Source organism: Rhinatrema bivittatum, chromosome 14, assembly GCF_901001135.1.
Source record: "Rhinatrema bivittatum chromosome 14, aRhiBiv1.1, whole genome shotgun sequence".
Classification (NCBI taxonomy): domain Eukaryota; kingdom Metazoa; phylum Chordata; class Amphibia; order Gymnophiona; family Rhinatrematidae; genus Rhinatrema; species Rhinatrema bivittatum.
The window spans coordinates 43,481,083-43,496,351 of record NC_042628.1 but is presented as its reverse complement, the minus strand read 5'-3'; the positions used below and the strand labels follow the sequence as shown (position 1 = coordinate 43,496,351).

The following is a 15,269-nucleotide window of genomic DNA, read 5'->3' as shown; positions in this document are numbered from 1 at the left end:
GCCTTTGGATAATCATTTGAAAGAAAAATTAGAAAGGGATGATTGAGTGCATAGGTAATTCAATGGTATTAGCTCAGTTTTGTCCCAATTTACTTTAAAATCTGAAAAGGCTGAGAATTTTCCCATTAATTCTAACAGAACAATAAGAGTGTTATTGGGATGATTATAAATAGAAAAACATCATCAGCCTAAGCAGCAATCTTTTAATCTCGTCCATCAAGAAAAATTCTACTAATATATTCATTTTATCTAATTGTGATAAGGAGAGGCTCAAGGTAGGATAAAGAGTTATGCATCCATCTTAGTCCTTTTCTTTCAGCAGGAAGGCTTTCAATTCTGCTGGGTCTTCATACACTTGAGTTTCATGATTAAAAAGTTATTTTCATGCGCGCTGGATATTGCAGACCATATCTTATTCCTAGCTGCTTTAACAATGGTCTTAGGCTGAGCAGCTGTGTTTGAGGGATCGCCGCTGATTTAGCAAGATCTGGTACACAGGATATTTTTTTCCCCCTCATGTAGTAATGATGCTTTGGTTCTCACAGCAGCCAAGATTTCAAGTACCTGTGGATAGCTTAATACTTCAAAGACTATGGGTCTCGGGAATTTTGCCTTAGGACGTGGCCTTAAAGGAGCACGGTAAGCATGTTCAATTTCAAACAGTCTGCCAAACTTTAAGCTTTGAGGTACCAAGTCTTCAATAAAATGTTCTTTTTATACCTTCTGCTCCTTCTGGGATGCCTATTAGTCATATATGTTTGCAGCGATTTCTATTGGAAAAGTCCTCTGTCACCGCACGAAGCGATTTCATCTCCACAGTGTGATTGCGCACAGTTTACGGAACATCTCCCAGTTCAGCCAGCTGAATTTCACATTTCCCTCCTGCTGCCTGAAGGGCTGTAAACTGGTTCCCTAATCGTTCTATGTCTGCTTGGATATCTCTGGTTACTTTGAAGTGCTGTTCGATCAGCTCTTTAATTCCACTGTCAGTTTAGACTTTTCTGGTGTAGAGGGATCTTGTTTGAGCTGTTTTACTCCTGTGCCAGCTCCAAAATCCCCTTTCCAGCCTTTATCTGACATTTTTCTGTCCCCAGCAGTGGGTACATGTTTGTATCTGTATATATTGTAGTTTAACTGTGTTTAGTGCAGCCCTCCCTTCTGAGGATTCTTAATACTGAAACACTTTTTGTAACCCATGATAAAACTATGTGAGCCTTTGCCTTTAAGAGGAGCCTTTGCCCTTAAGAGAAGCTCCCTCCTCCCTCCACTTTCTCTCACTATTGGAAGAGCTTGAATGCCCCTCAATTTAACTTGTCTTCCTAGGTGCCTTATAGGCTGAAGGGACTGCCCTTCATGCTCCCCCTGTGTCACATGGTTCTTAGGCTCGCTGCCATTGTACCTTGCCCCCAGCTTGTGGAGGCGTTTCCTTTAACAGCTCTGGACGAGAGTTCAGTCTTGCCCATGCTTGCGTCTGAGCCAGCAGCGCTCCGTAAATTCCCTGAAATGATCTGGGTTTTTTTTTACCTTTTCTCTTACTGCCTTTGTGAGAAGACTAAATCAGCCTCATATCCCTCATGCTTCCTACCTCTACCATAAACTAACTCCTGCAACACAAGAGACCTCCTTCTCCCTCCTTCTCCCCTGTCTCCAGTTACCAAAGATCTTTGCCTTGGGGCTTGCATTTGACATGCAACAATTGTAAGTAGAATTTACCTGTACAATAAATAATTTCAAACTTAAAGAATCTTTGTCTTGAGGACTGATTGGAGAAAACGTTTAGCTGCCTGGATGGCAAACTCAGATGTCTGCCTGACCCAGAACAGACATATTTAGGGCAGCTCGACTGTACTGAAGTATAGGGGCATCTAAAGGTTTGTGATTCTAAAGCAGGAGGCTGACGAGAACAGGATTAGGCATCCATCTTGTGTGAGCTCCTGCGTTCCGGCTTGACGTGCTTACTTCTAATCAGTGCAAGTTGTTGGCTATTCTTTTAGCATATGCGTTGCAAATGGTACTTAGCAATTGGAAAGATTGTGCTCTGCTGAATTGTACTTTTTGGTAGAACACAATTTGTATGGTGCATAGATAGGAAGTTGCTATAGCAGTTAAAATTGTCTCAGAAAAAGTGTGTGAATGCAACTTGGAAATCTGGGTGTGACTTTCTTGATTCTAGAATACAGCTGTGCATTCTATAAATTTTAAATCTGACATATAGGAATACTGGCATTTGTATTCTCCTGTATTGTATTTTAGTTACTTTAGCCATTTTTGTTGTCATTTTTTATTGTAATGTTAGTATAATTTAATAAAGATTGAACTAAAAAAAAAAATCATAATTTTTCATGTGACACCTTGATTGCTGTGAAATGAAGGTAAGCAATGACCCTGGATTTCTTGCATGAGAATAAATGCTTTCCTCTGGCAGGCTGGGGTTGTGGGGAGGAGAAGGCCCAGGTCCTACCAGTTTATTCATTCTGCTTCTTGCTTTATTATTTCCTCCTCCAGAAACATGGAAAAAGGATGAAACCAGCAGGTGACCATTCTGCTTCTTGTGACTAAGACGGAGACAGAAAAAGAAGACTGGCATGGCTGAAGGATATCCCACTAAGGTCTGGAGCTGTGGAAAGGAAGGAATCCTGAAAGACGTTTAATGCTCTTTGGAATCCGTAATGGAAGGTGACCACAGTAGTTTGATAAGTGACAGAAAGTGACGATGCTCTATGGTTGGGATGATGGAGATTCCAAACTGTTCTGGATTTCCACACATTCCATTTGCTTTTGCTTATGAGGCCACCTCAACGGCTTGTTGGGTTTTTTATGCCCTGTGTCACGAGTGACTGAGAATCTTGGAGCTATAAAGTTAAACTTGCACACTGGTATATACAGTAGCTGCTGTCTGAGTCAGGGTCATCTTTGTAATTTCGGGCAACTTCAGTTTGCATCTTCTTCCTACCTCCAGGAATTCTGGTATGTGACCCGCTTCACCTTCTATAAAAGAGAACCATAGACAGGCGACAGTACAAGAGGTGCACACTGGACAATCTACTATGGATTTTCAGAATATCCCACCGAAAATTTAAATAAATAAATAAAAATCCTGGTTTTGAAAATTGCCACACAGTGGGAGGGCACTGTATTCTCAGCTTTCCTTTTATTTATTTTTTATTTCAGCAAATATTTCAATGGCTGTGTTAGTGTGCTTCAATTTGTAGAAAAGTAGCCAAAAGTTAATGTAAATCAGTTATTAACTCTCTCAGATAATAGATGGACCAGGGGGCACTCCATGAAGTTAGCAAGTAGCTCATTTAAAACAAATTGAAGACAATTCTTTTTCACTCAGTGCATAGTTAAGCTCTGGAATTCATTGCCAGAGGATGTGGTTATGGCAGTTAGTGAAACTGGGTTTAAAAAGGTTTGGATAATTCCTAGAGGATAAATCCATAAACTGCTATTACGGTAATTAATAAGCAATAGTAGCTTGTGATCTATCTAATGTCTGGGTACTTGCCAGGTACTTGTGACTTGGATTGACCCTTGGTCTGACCCAGTATGTCAAGCCTTATGTTCTTAATAAACAAGTTGGGGGTGATGCCTTCTTATTGAATTATTCAGTACTTCTCTTTTTACAGTCCTGTTGAAGGGACTAGAGTTCTTTAAAGCTAGTCACAGATACACTAAGAAGGTATCATCTACAGTTGGTTTGCTGACCTTTAAAATGCTTGGTATATGCTTAAGAAATACGGTCGACATTAGCAAGTGATTTTGATGATTCATGCAAGATGCCAGACCTCAATGTGTTCATTAACTTTCCTTTTTCTCTTACTCAATACTTTTGGTTTTCTTCCTTCTCCCTTTCTCTTGAACCCGCTGGCAGGTGTGTGGATCAACCGGTACCGGAAGCAGCTGGTGAGATCGGTGTCGGCCCAGTTCCTGGAGGAGATTGTTTGCTATATGCAGAAGTTGGCCCTGCTAAGTCCTGAAGAGGCCGCTCGAGCGCAGGAAGTGACCTTGCTGCCAGAGCAGGTGAAAGTTGTTATTGATGTGCTGGCTAGCAAGGGCCACTTGGCTTCTCAATCCCTGCAGACTTTCATTGAGACCACCAATTTCCCACTGTATCTGCATATCACTGTCTACGGTGAGTGAAATACAGAGTTCGTGTGTGTTTGTATAAGTTACTGAGACAGGGCCCAGATGGCGTCTCCCTTTGAAAATTCAGGGCTGGCAGGGATCATGGATATTAAAATACCTGCAGACTTTGCACAATGGTTTCAAAATGAAATTCCACTTGTATTTTACCTCTCCTGCCTTTCCTCTATCCCTAACTCTGCCTCTCTTTCCCCCACAGCTGAAATCGTGTGCACTGTCAAACAGCTGCGGAGTGAGGGCCGTTTTCAGCCTGGGAAGTTACCCAGCTACCTCCTTTTGTCACCCAGGCAAATTTCGTTTGATAATTGTTCTCCTGGTTCTTGCTATCCTTTCTATTCTCTCTTATGTTACAGTTTAATCATTTTCCAAAGCTTAACTTTGTCACTTGCTACCTGTACATTGAAATTGACAGTTTCACCTTCTAGAGGGTCAGCTGGGGGCTCGGCGTTGATGCTAATTGCACCAGCTATCGATTTATATCACAGGTTGATTCTCAGTTTTGTCAGTGTTTAATGTGAAACCTCTGTTCTTTAATAAAGGTTATCTGGCAGCAAACTTCTGCTACATTTAGGTTGAAAAAATGAGAAATCTAGATGAACGGTTCCATAAAATGCACGTAACATGAAGGATGGGTGGTGAGATTGAGGAAGGGGTGAGCATAGGGAGTAGGGGGTTAATATAGTAAATGACAGCAGATATAGACCTTGGCCCATCCAGATAGGAGGAGGGAGCTAGCAAGGGAGGGAATGGTTTATGCTCATATTTTTGACATTTACATTTATGAACATATAGCCCCAGCCTCAACTTCTGCTGGGCAACAGGGGCTCACGTGGGAAGTCATGGGCTATTTCAGCACCCATGCATCTGGGTTCTTTCCATACAAGAGGGAAAGGGCCAAGTCTTTGAAGGATCTTAGAGTTTTTATGTCCAGTAGGAGAAAAAATACACATCACCACTATAAATGGTGTTCAAAATAAAATCACATTGGGTACCCTTTTTTTAAAATTTTAATCTTTATTGACAAATCTTTGCAACAAACAGGGACACTTTTGTTTAGTTTTTCTGTATTAAATGTGCACTAAAGTTCCAAGAAATTCCAGTCTCATTCAATAATAAAACTGCACCCTCTGGCAGTAGGTTCTCTTGGTAAGGAAAGCCCTCCCTAGGCACCAGGACTGGTGCTAGCATGTTTGCTGCCCTGTGCAAAAAAGTACTGAATTGCCCCCTCCCCCCCCCCCCCCCCCCCCCCCCCCCAATTCATTCAGTGCCTGTCCCGGGCCCATCAAATAAAGCCCAGCTCCGTCCTGCAATCTATGACCTAGATTCATCAAAATGCTATAAATATTGCATGAATAACACTCGGGATAAAGAAAAGGGGCATGGCTGTGATAATTTTAGAGTTATCACACCGTGCATTAATTGCTCCTGGCTGGCAAGAGAGAGAGTCTCTTTATAAGGCTCTCATAGTAGTCAACTATTTACATCACTATAGGAGGGCAAGCTAGTAACTTGAGGTGAGGTTATGGAGGTGGTTTAGGGTTTTGGGGCCAGTTTTACATGCACAGTGAGATGTACAAAACAGCACAGTACACATCAGTGAAGATTTGACGTGATTTTGAGTGAGGAAAGTCACACAAAGATGAGAGTTCTGCAATGTTTTCTCGCCCTAGCTTGATAGTCCCCTGATAGAGAGTCCATCAAGCTAGGGCGAGAGAATATTGTAGCTAGATCTGGGGACCTTCCTAGGTGCTGATGATATTTTCAGCCACACAGGATTTAACATAACATAAGATATGCCATACTGGGTCAGACCAAGGGTCCATCAAGTCCAGTATCCTGTTTCCAAGTCACAAGTACCTGGCAAATACCCAAACATGAAATAGATCTCAGGCTACTATTGCTTATTAATTAATAGCAGTTTACGGATTTTTCCTCTAGGAACTTATCCAAACCTTTTTAAAACCCAGTTACACTAACTGCTGTAACCACATTCTCTGGCAATGAATTCTAGAGCATAACTATGTGCTGCGTGTGAAAGAATTCTCTTCAATTTGTTTTAAATGAGCTACTTGCTAACTTCATGAAGAGCCCCCTTAGTCCTCCTATTATCTGAGAGAGTAAATAACCAATTTACATTAACTTGTTCAAGTCCTTTCATGATTTTGTAGACCTCTATCATATCCCCCCCCTCAGTCGCCTTTCCTCCAAACTGAACAGCCCTAACCTCTTTAGCCTTTCCTCATAGGGCAGCCATTCCATGCCCCTTATCATTTTGGTTGCCTTTCTCTGCACTTTCTCCAGTGAAACTATATCTTTTTTGAAATGCAGTGACCAGAATTACACATAGTATTCAAGATGCGGTCTCACCATGGAGCGATACAGAGGCTTTATGACATCCTCTGTTTTATTCACCATTCCCTTCCTAAGAATTCCTAACATTCTGTTTGCTTTTTTGACTGCCGCAGCACACTGAGCCAACAATTTCAATGTATTATCTACTATGATGCCGAAATCTCTTTTCTGGGTGGTAGCTCCTAAGATAGAACCTGACATTGTGTAACTACAGCAAGGGTTATTTTTCCCTATATGCATCACTTAGCACTTGCCCACATTAAATTTAATCTGCCATTTGGAAGACCAATCTTCCAGTCTCGTAAAGTCTTCCTGCAATTTATCATAATCCATTTCAGATTTAACTACTCTGCATAATTTTGTGTCATCCTCAAATTTGATCACCTCACTTGTGGTACCCCTTTTCAGATAAATTATAAAAATATTAAAAAGCACCAGTCCAAGGCAGATCCCTAAGGCACTCCACTGTTTACCTTTTTCCACTGTGAAAACAAACTATTTAATCTTACTCTGTTTCCTGTCCTTTAACCAGCTTGCAATCCATAAAAGGACATCTCCTCCTATCCCATGACTTTGCTAATGCTGTTTTAATTGCATCATATACTTGCATTGTGTGGCAGCTCATTTATTACTTCAAGTATCACTTCATAAGAACATAAGAAATTGCCATGCTGGGTCAGATCAAGGGTCAATCAAGCCCAGCATCCTGTTTCCAACAGAGGCCAAACCAGGCCACAAGAAACTGGCAATTACCCAAACACTAAGAAGATCCCATGCTACTGATGCCAATAATAGCAGTGGCTATTCCCTAAGTCAACTTATTAATAGCAGTTAATGGATTTCTCATCTAAGAACTTATCCAAACCTTTTTTGAACCCAGCTACACTAACTGCACTAACCACATCCTCTGGCAACAAATTCCAGAGCTTAATGTTCCCGAATGTTCATATCAAGCATTTCCACATTTCTTCATCTTTGTACTAATAACATGTTTAGATCCAAACAGTTGTGAGGGACGCTGTAACATACATAGAAGAGTGTGGAGTATTTTTGTGTGTTGGTGCGCTGTGCTTGGAAAAGTTGTTTAAATTGACTGAATTCGGTTCTTTTGCCATTAAAGTTGGCCTGAGAATCGGCGTGGTGGTTTTGATTAGCACCGCTGAGAGGTAAAGGATGGTGAGAAAAGTTTGTATATGCTGGTGATGTGTGAATTGAAGAACGGTTATACTTCGTGGATGTACCTGAATATTTCTAAGAACAGGAGTTAAGAAGTAACACACATGTTATTAGTACAAAGATGAAGAAATGTGGAAATGCTTGATATGAACATTCGGGAACAATAAGAAAGTGGATTTATGCTCCCCTGAGGAAACTTTGCAGCGAAACATGTTGGGAGATTAATGAAGATAAAATGTTAAAAGTTTCTTCTTTTTAAATGTGTATGGATGGTGTATGAATGAGTTTTTATGTATTATATGAAACAATTATTGTTCCTGAATCATGTATGTGTGTACTTAATAAGAAATGTTTTCTAATTGATACTTTTTATATTTAAGTAAAGATTTTTGAATATTTAGAGAGAAATTTTGTTGTAATGGTTCTATATGTCACTATACCAATAATTTGCCAGCATCAACGTGGTCGATTTCTAGAGAGTTGTAGCCTGCTGGTTCCAACCTAGTTACCCTGTAGCCTGTGGTGTCACCAGGTCATGGTAGATGATTCCAAGTTTGATGCCCATGTCTCTTGTTGCAAGATGAGATAAAGAGAAATATCAACGTGACACCAAGACATTTATATGTATGAAGATAAAACTTGGAAGTTTATTCTAAAAGCAGTAGGCCACTTTCTGATCACAACATTGTGGTTCAGTGGCACGGAGAGTCTTATTACCAAAATGGTTTATTTGAAAATCATGAATTATTAATAAAGAAAAGCTACGTCCTCCTCAAATCATGTTTTCTTTCTTTTGGCCTGATAGTCCCTCCTTCCTTCCTAGTTTCTTTCTTTCAGTTGAGATCCTGGTACCATGAGCCTTCATTCGCTCTTACCCAGGAATGTTTTCTCTATTTCAATTGACCCCTCTCTCCCACTCTTCTTGGGCTGATCATTTCATCAACGGTCCTGAGCCTGGGAGCCATGTACCAGGGCTCCTTCTGGAAACCTGCATCATGGGCTTTGAATCCAGCCACCACGTGTACCCTTATTTTGATGCTCATGACCCCCTGGGGAAGCACTGCCCAGCCCCAGCCGACCCAGGAACCCTCTCCATGGCAGCACAGAGCATTGCCACTGAGCCATCAGACAGGCCCAGCTTCCATTTGTCCACACTTTTCTTATATTTTATTTCTCCCAATTTTTATGACCCTTGCCCTGACATTGTAACAGTCCTTTTTTGGACAGGAGCTGTAGACTCTAGCTCCCTTTGGAGTCTGGAACACATGAATCCTGATCTTCACTATAAAAGCTGCTGTTGTGTGCTGATTGGGATTTATTCCTGGAAGCTGAAGCTTTTGCCTCCGTAACACTTGCTAAGGAGCAGGAATCTGGTTTGGGAATGACACCTAAGTCTTTTAACTCAAATTATTGCTTTTGTAATGAAGATCCTGATGCTTTAGTGCCCCAGAGAATTATAAAGAGCAGTGTTTGCCAGAAAAACATCAGAAGAAAGATACTGGAGGAGAATAACATTGCTACCAAGATTGTGATAACATATACTGTAAGAAATAAGATTTAAAGAACTAGCAGAGAATCAAATTAGGAAGACATGCTTCTATGTATATTTTCTCATTAAATAAAGAGTACTGGAATTCCTCAGCAAAATGCTACATTAAAATTGGTCCAAGAATTAAATTAAATTTGGGTTTCAAACTAACCTTAAATCAGCTACATTTTAAAACTAAATTGTTGCTTGCTTGTTTGCTGAAGCATTTTAGTAAGCTTCACTTTAATCTGAAAATAAGACATAGCCAGTCGGCTAATTGTCTGGTGCTAATTCTATCCAGTATAATTTATGTTCCAGCCTGTGCTTGGTTTCCTAGCTCACTATTTTGCTTCTCTTTCCACAGACCCCATGGTGCAAAAGCATTTGGAGATCCTACAAGCACGGTTTGGAATAGGCATGGAGCTTGGCCCCATATCGGGAAGACCTGCCCTAGAAAGGTTGACTAACCTTCTCTGGGTGGAAGGACTAACGGATATCCAGCAGAAGGAGCATGACTTCATGCAGATAGAGGCCACTAAGGGCGTGAGAAGTACGTCTAAGAGGATTCCTTTGGAGAGGCTTTTCCTTCCACTGTCCAAAGTCAGTATTCCTCCTAAAATCTCTGTCACTATAGGGGTTGCTGGAATTGGTAAAACCACTTTGGTGAAACTCTTTGTCTACAAATGGGCAAAAGGAGAAATTGACAAGGACATTCTGTTTGTGCTTCCTTTCACATTTCGAGAACTAAACACTTACGAGAAACTGTCTGCAGAAAGGCTTATCCGGACAGTGTTCCCTCACATCACGGAACCTAACTATATCTCTGGTGGAACAGCCAGGACTCTCTTAATTCTGGATGGACTGGATGAGTTTAAAACTCCTCTAGATTTTTGCAATGCAGTTGGTTGTACAGACCCAAAAAAGGATATACAAGTCGATAACTTGATCACTAATATCATCCGTGGAAACTTGTTACCGGAAGCATCCATATGGATCACCTCAAGGCCCACAGCGGCAAGTCAAATTCCTGGTGGACTGGTGGATCGGATGACTCAAATTAGAGGCTTTTCTGATGGGGAGATGAAGGATTTTTTGGATCAAATGTTCTTGGAGAACAGAGACATGTCTGGTCAAGTCTTGAGTCACATCAAGACCAATAAAACCCTGCATATAATGTGTGCCATCCCTGCCTTCTGCTGGATTGCTGGTTCCTCAGTAGGTTACCTTCTCAAAAACAATGTTGATAAATCCCCGGATATGACAAAAATTCCCAAGACCTTGTCAGAAATCTATTCCTATTATTTAAAAATGTCACTGAGTTTTGGTGACTGGCAGGAGAAAGAGAGGGACACTCCTAGGATAGAGCAAGCTGTAAACAATAACAAAAAGCTGATTGGTAATCTTGGCAGACTGGCATTTTATGGCTTGATAAAGAAGAAGTATGCATTTTATGAACAAGATATGAAAGCTTATGGAATCGACCTAACATCACTACATGGCAGCCTGTGCAATAGGATATTACTAAAAGAAGACAATCATTTTACCAGCATCTACTATTTCATCCACTTAACTCTTCAAGAGTTCTTGGCAGCAACTTACTATCACACTGCTGCTAAGCGAGCTATATTTGACCTCTTCACGGAGAATGGGATGTCCTGGCCCAAGTTAGGTTTCCTTAATCACTTTAAAAATGCAGTCCAGAGGTCCCTGCTTTTGGAGGAGGGGCAACTGGATATCTTTGTGCGTTTCCTTTGCGGCTTTCTCTCCCCGCAAGTGAATAAGTTGCTGTCTGGTTGGCTGCTGGTGAAGGACGAGCACAGTGGTTACCGGAGTCAAGCGATCAGTTTCCTGCAGAGCTGCCTGAACACAGACTACTCCATTACCTCGAGAACTGTGAATATCATGCACTGCCTCCACGAGCTTCAGCACGCTGAAATTGCCCGGACCGTGGAGGACGCCATGAAGGCCGAGAGCCTGGCTGGGAAATTAACACCTGTTAACTGTTCTGCCCTTGCCTACTTACTTCGGGTCTCGGAGGTCTGTATGGAGGAGACTAACTTATCCAACTGCCTTACTTACAACATTTTCAAGAGCCTGCTTTCCCAGCTTCTCTATTGCAACAACCTCAGGTACTTTTTATTCATACTATGTACACTCAGGTGTTCACTGGAGGAAAGCAAGGGTGCCCATTCCTTAAGGTTATCTGAAATTCGTGACTCTCACCTTAGTTTTTAGACCAAATGCACTCTGATAAGCCTGCTAAGAATTTGCTGTGCATCTCTTGAAAACCAGACATGTTTGTGGCCCTCGAGGACCAGAGTAATGTACACCTAGATTAAACAGACCTATTTTCAGGGCTCCTGAAAATTGCCAGACAGGTAGAGGGCATGGGGGGAAAGATGCTATAGACTGAAGTGGAATAGGGTTTATAAAGCCCAGGATTAACTCATTCATTCCAGTTAACCCAGAACTGTCTACTAAGTTACCAGCTGCTTAGCCGGTCCTTGTTTTACCCCATTCCTGCCTTTCAAGAAACATTGGCCTTATAGTTCTGTGTTCTAGATCACCACAATCCTGGGGCTGCACAAATACAGGGGAGGAAAATCTGTGTTCTGCTGGTTTTGTGCAGCTGGACAAACTTTCCAGCTATGCTGTGCAGTTCTGATACAGCTAACAAAACCTCATATCTGCTTTGTATTCATCATCACTGAAAATATTTCTTCCCCTTGCCATAGACTTATAATTTGGGGTGCATTTACAGTGGTTGTACTGACTGGAACTTTTGTTTAAAGCAATGGTAGCTCATTAGTAAATCATGTAAAGGCATGCATTGGTCTAAATATTAGTGCATTTCCAAGGTGGTGTTGGATACATTAAATGCTGAATACCATTCTAGGATTGCAATTTGTCTTTGTTAAAAAGCATAAGGTGCTGAGCAGAAAACTCTCCAGCTGCTGTGACTATGTTCAGCTGGATTCACCCAAGCTTTTAACTTGACTGTTAAAAGCTTGGGTTCCCAATGCCAAATCTGAATGTGGGCCTTCAGGTTCCTTTGTTGCCACAAAAATCATTGCAATGCTCAAATCTGACACTGGATCCAGATATGGAAAGGCAGGTCCCCAGGATTTATCACAGTTCTGCAAGGTCGGAGGAAATGGGGAAATGAATGTTATCTAGGCCTCGTATCCTTCCTGATCCCTGCCTGGCACTGGTTCTCTGACATAAGAAGCGGACTAGATCTGGGTTAAAGGGGGAAACCTGTCCTTTGTAGGGATTTTTAGAGTGCATCGCGGCTGCCCTCTCCACCAGCAGGACATAGGAGATTATCCTCTTTCTTTGTTGTATCTGGTTTTTTATTCAGTCTCATGATGGACGTTTATGGACATTACTGTGACAGGCTGTCAGCTAAGAGGTTGATATTTAAAACATTCATCCGGCTAACTTTGGGTTTAAATTTACCCCCTCCCCCCCCCCCCAACTACCTTACTGAGTGGGTAAATGTTTTCTGGGAAGATCATTGCCCATACAAAAAGAGATGAGACTAAAAGTGCTAAATCATCCTTTGGGCATCCTTGAGAGAGGTAGGATGAGAATGACCTGCTGGTAACTTTAGCCAGACAGCACTGATTACCCAAGGTAATCAGTGCCGTCCAGCTAAAGTTATACAGGTGACTCTGGCCAGGGAGAAAGGCTGTTCTGAAGTTTCCGGATAATTTCAGAGTGGGTGCTAACGCTGCATACTGAAATCCCCTGTACTAATTTTCCCAAAGTAAAGGGGCCATTTAGCACGGAGGATTTCATTCCCTTTTTCCCAACACGAAAAACAAGGAGCACGATGGCCCCAACTGATTCGCCTTCCACATACAAAATGATGGTGGGGACCAAACTGCCCCAACATAGCACCCTTCCCCCCCCCACCCAGCCCCAGACTCATGATCAAGGGGCCTCCATGTCCCAAATCAAACCCTCCCCTCCCCCAGCAGGTCATTCTCCTCCTACCTCTCTCAAGGATGCCCAAAGGATGATCAAGGTAGGAGGAAACAGAGCTTCCTCCAACCCCACTGGTGAGGGTTTCAAAAAATGGCATTGGCTTTGCTTTGCTAGTACAGCTGATTTTTTTATGTTTTATAAGACATCTGGCGTTGTAGAGGCTGTACTGACCTCCACCGGGGGCAGCTATGTATTTGTGGAAATTACGTCTTACTGCCTAAATCTCTAGGCCTGACCAGCTTATAGAGGCAGTTCCAACTTGATTCCTCAAGACAACTTGCTTGTTCATTATGTGCTGTATATTGGTTTTATTTGTAGGTCTCCATGCTTTCTTTTTTTCTAGATGGATGTTATTTCTACTAGATTAATACATAAAAAAAACTTTACTTTTATTACGCTCATAATAGAGACCATGACCACAAAAGACGTCAGCAATGGGAATATAACGTATGAGTAAGACCACAGCACTGCCTCTTCAAACTCAAAATCCAAGAAAAGCTTGGAGAAGAGAAACAGTGTGTGTAGATTTGGTGAAGCCAAGTACCTGAAATTTAGGAGGCTATTTAAGCTGGCCTTTGTAGAATAAGAGCTTGCTAGGATCAGTAATCAGTTAATTTTATGGAAGGGTTGATGTGATTGAGGGTGATAGCTTGGGAAGGAGAGGAATGTGTTATGTATTTTAGCACTGTAACCTGCTTTGATGGACTAGGGAATTGCACAATATCAAAATGAAATAAATGTTTTACTTGAGCATTCTCTTCGTAAACCTATCCCCCTCCCTTCTGTGCTGCTATTAAATAAATTAAATATCTGTTCATGTTCTATTATCAAAGCTGAAATATTCCATAAGAGGTGCCCGCGTTTTGTGTGCATCTTCTATGTATCGGACAGAGAGGTCCAGATTCAGCCTCATTTGTCTGACTAAGTTCGTATTTAGTCAATGAGTGAGATTTGAAAATCCCGCCGCACTGACCGGCCGTGAGATAGCCAGATTCCTGACTAAAATGTTGTTTGGCTAGCTGTGGGGCAGAACCAGTTATCCAGCAGAATGATGAGCCGTGGGAAAAAAAAAAGGGGCTGGGGGGGGGGGGGGGGGGGGTGTCGATGTTGAGTAGGCGGCCGCATCGCAGCGGTGCATTTTCGCCTGCCGCTGTTGCAGCTGCACTGCACATTATCGTCCTTGTAGCACCAATGGAAAAGGTGTAGGTATTTCTGGCGCTACTGCCAGTGATAATGTCTGAAGCATTATCGCCCGCAACGGCCTCTCGTTTTCCTAAACCCCTCCCCTTTCCCTCATTTACATTTTCAGTTCGCCATAACGGCCCATTGCGATTTGAAGAATGACTCTGTCAGCTGGATAAATGCCGATTTTTGGTGTTATCTAGCTAACTTAGCCAAATAACTTTCGGACAGCCAGTGAGCCGTCCTAAAGTTAACTGGATAACTTATCCAGTTATTCTGTGACTGCTAGGTATATTTATCTGTGTGCTTGCAGTGCTGAATATCCCTGCAACGTTAGCTAGATAAGTTTATCCAGCTAACTTTGCCAGCTGGCCAGCGGCTGAATCTCAGAATATCCCTCTCCGTTATGTGCCAGGTTCTCACCAGCCGCCACTCTGCTGTTGGGGATGCAGGGCTTTTTCCATCTTGTTACCTGCCAGCATTAGTTTGTGGATCAGCGCAATGGTGCGGCATACCTCTCCTTGCCCACAGTAGTTAAACCCAAAATAAGCCATCTTGGATCCTCTGCATTCTCATTATTTCCTAAATTGTTTTTTCTAATCTCCCCAAATTCCTCTGCATGAGTACATATTGGTGGCAATGTTCAATCATCTGCAGCATTGTAAAGTACACACCTACTATCCAGATAGTTTTCTTCTGAATATTTTCTAATTTTTTATGCGCATATAAAAGATCTGTGTACATTTGCACCTAATTGTCTGATCTGGGGGAAGACAGCGAGGGTACTTTTGAAAATCAGATCTACACACACCGTTTTTCTTCCCTTCCCCAAATACAGCCCCAGGAATGGCTCTTTTTAATTCAGCTAAAAGGACACATCTTGTTAAAACTGACA

General features: G+C 41.9%; 1 protein-coding gene across 1 annotated transcript in view; it reads left to right on the top strand.

Annotated features, from left to right (window-relative positions):
• The window catches only part of NLRC3 (NLR family CARD domain containing 3), a 103,348-nt gene that overhangs the window by 39,331 nt on the left and 48,748 nt on the right, over positions 1–15,269 (top strand). Inside the window, exons 2-4 of the mRNA XM_029576790.1 lie at positions 2,506–2,676; positions 3,875–4,135; positions 9,567–11,331. Coding sequence (XP_029432650.1) covers positions 2,670–2,676; positions 3,875–4,135; positions 9,567–11,331 — 2,033 coding nt within the window. The 5' untranslated portion in view covers positions 2,506–2,669. The remainder of the gene's footprint in view (positions 1–2,505; positions 2,677–3,874; positions 4,136–9,566; positions 11,332–15,269) is intronic.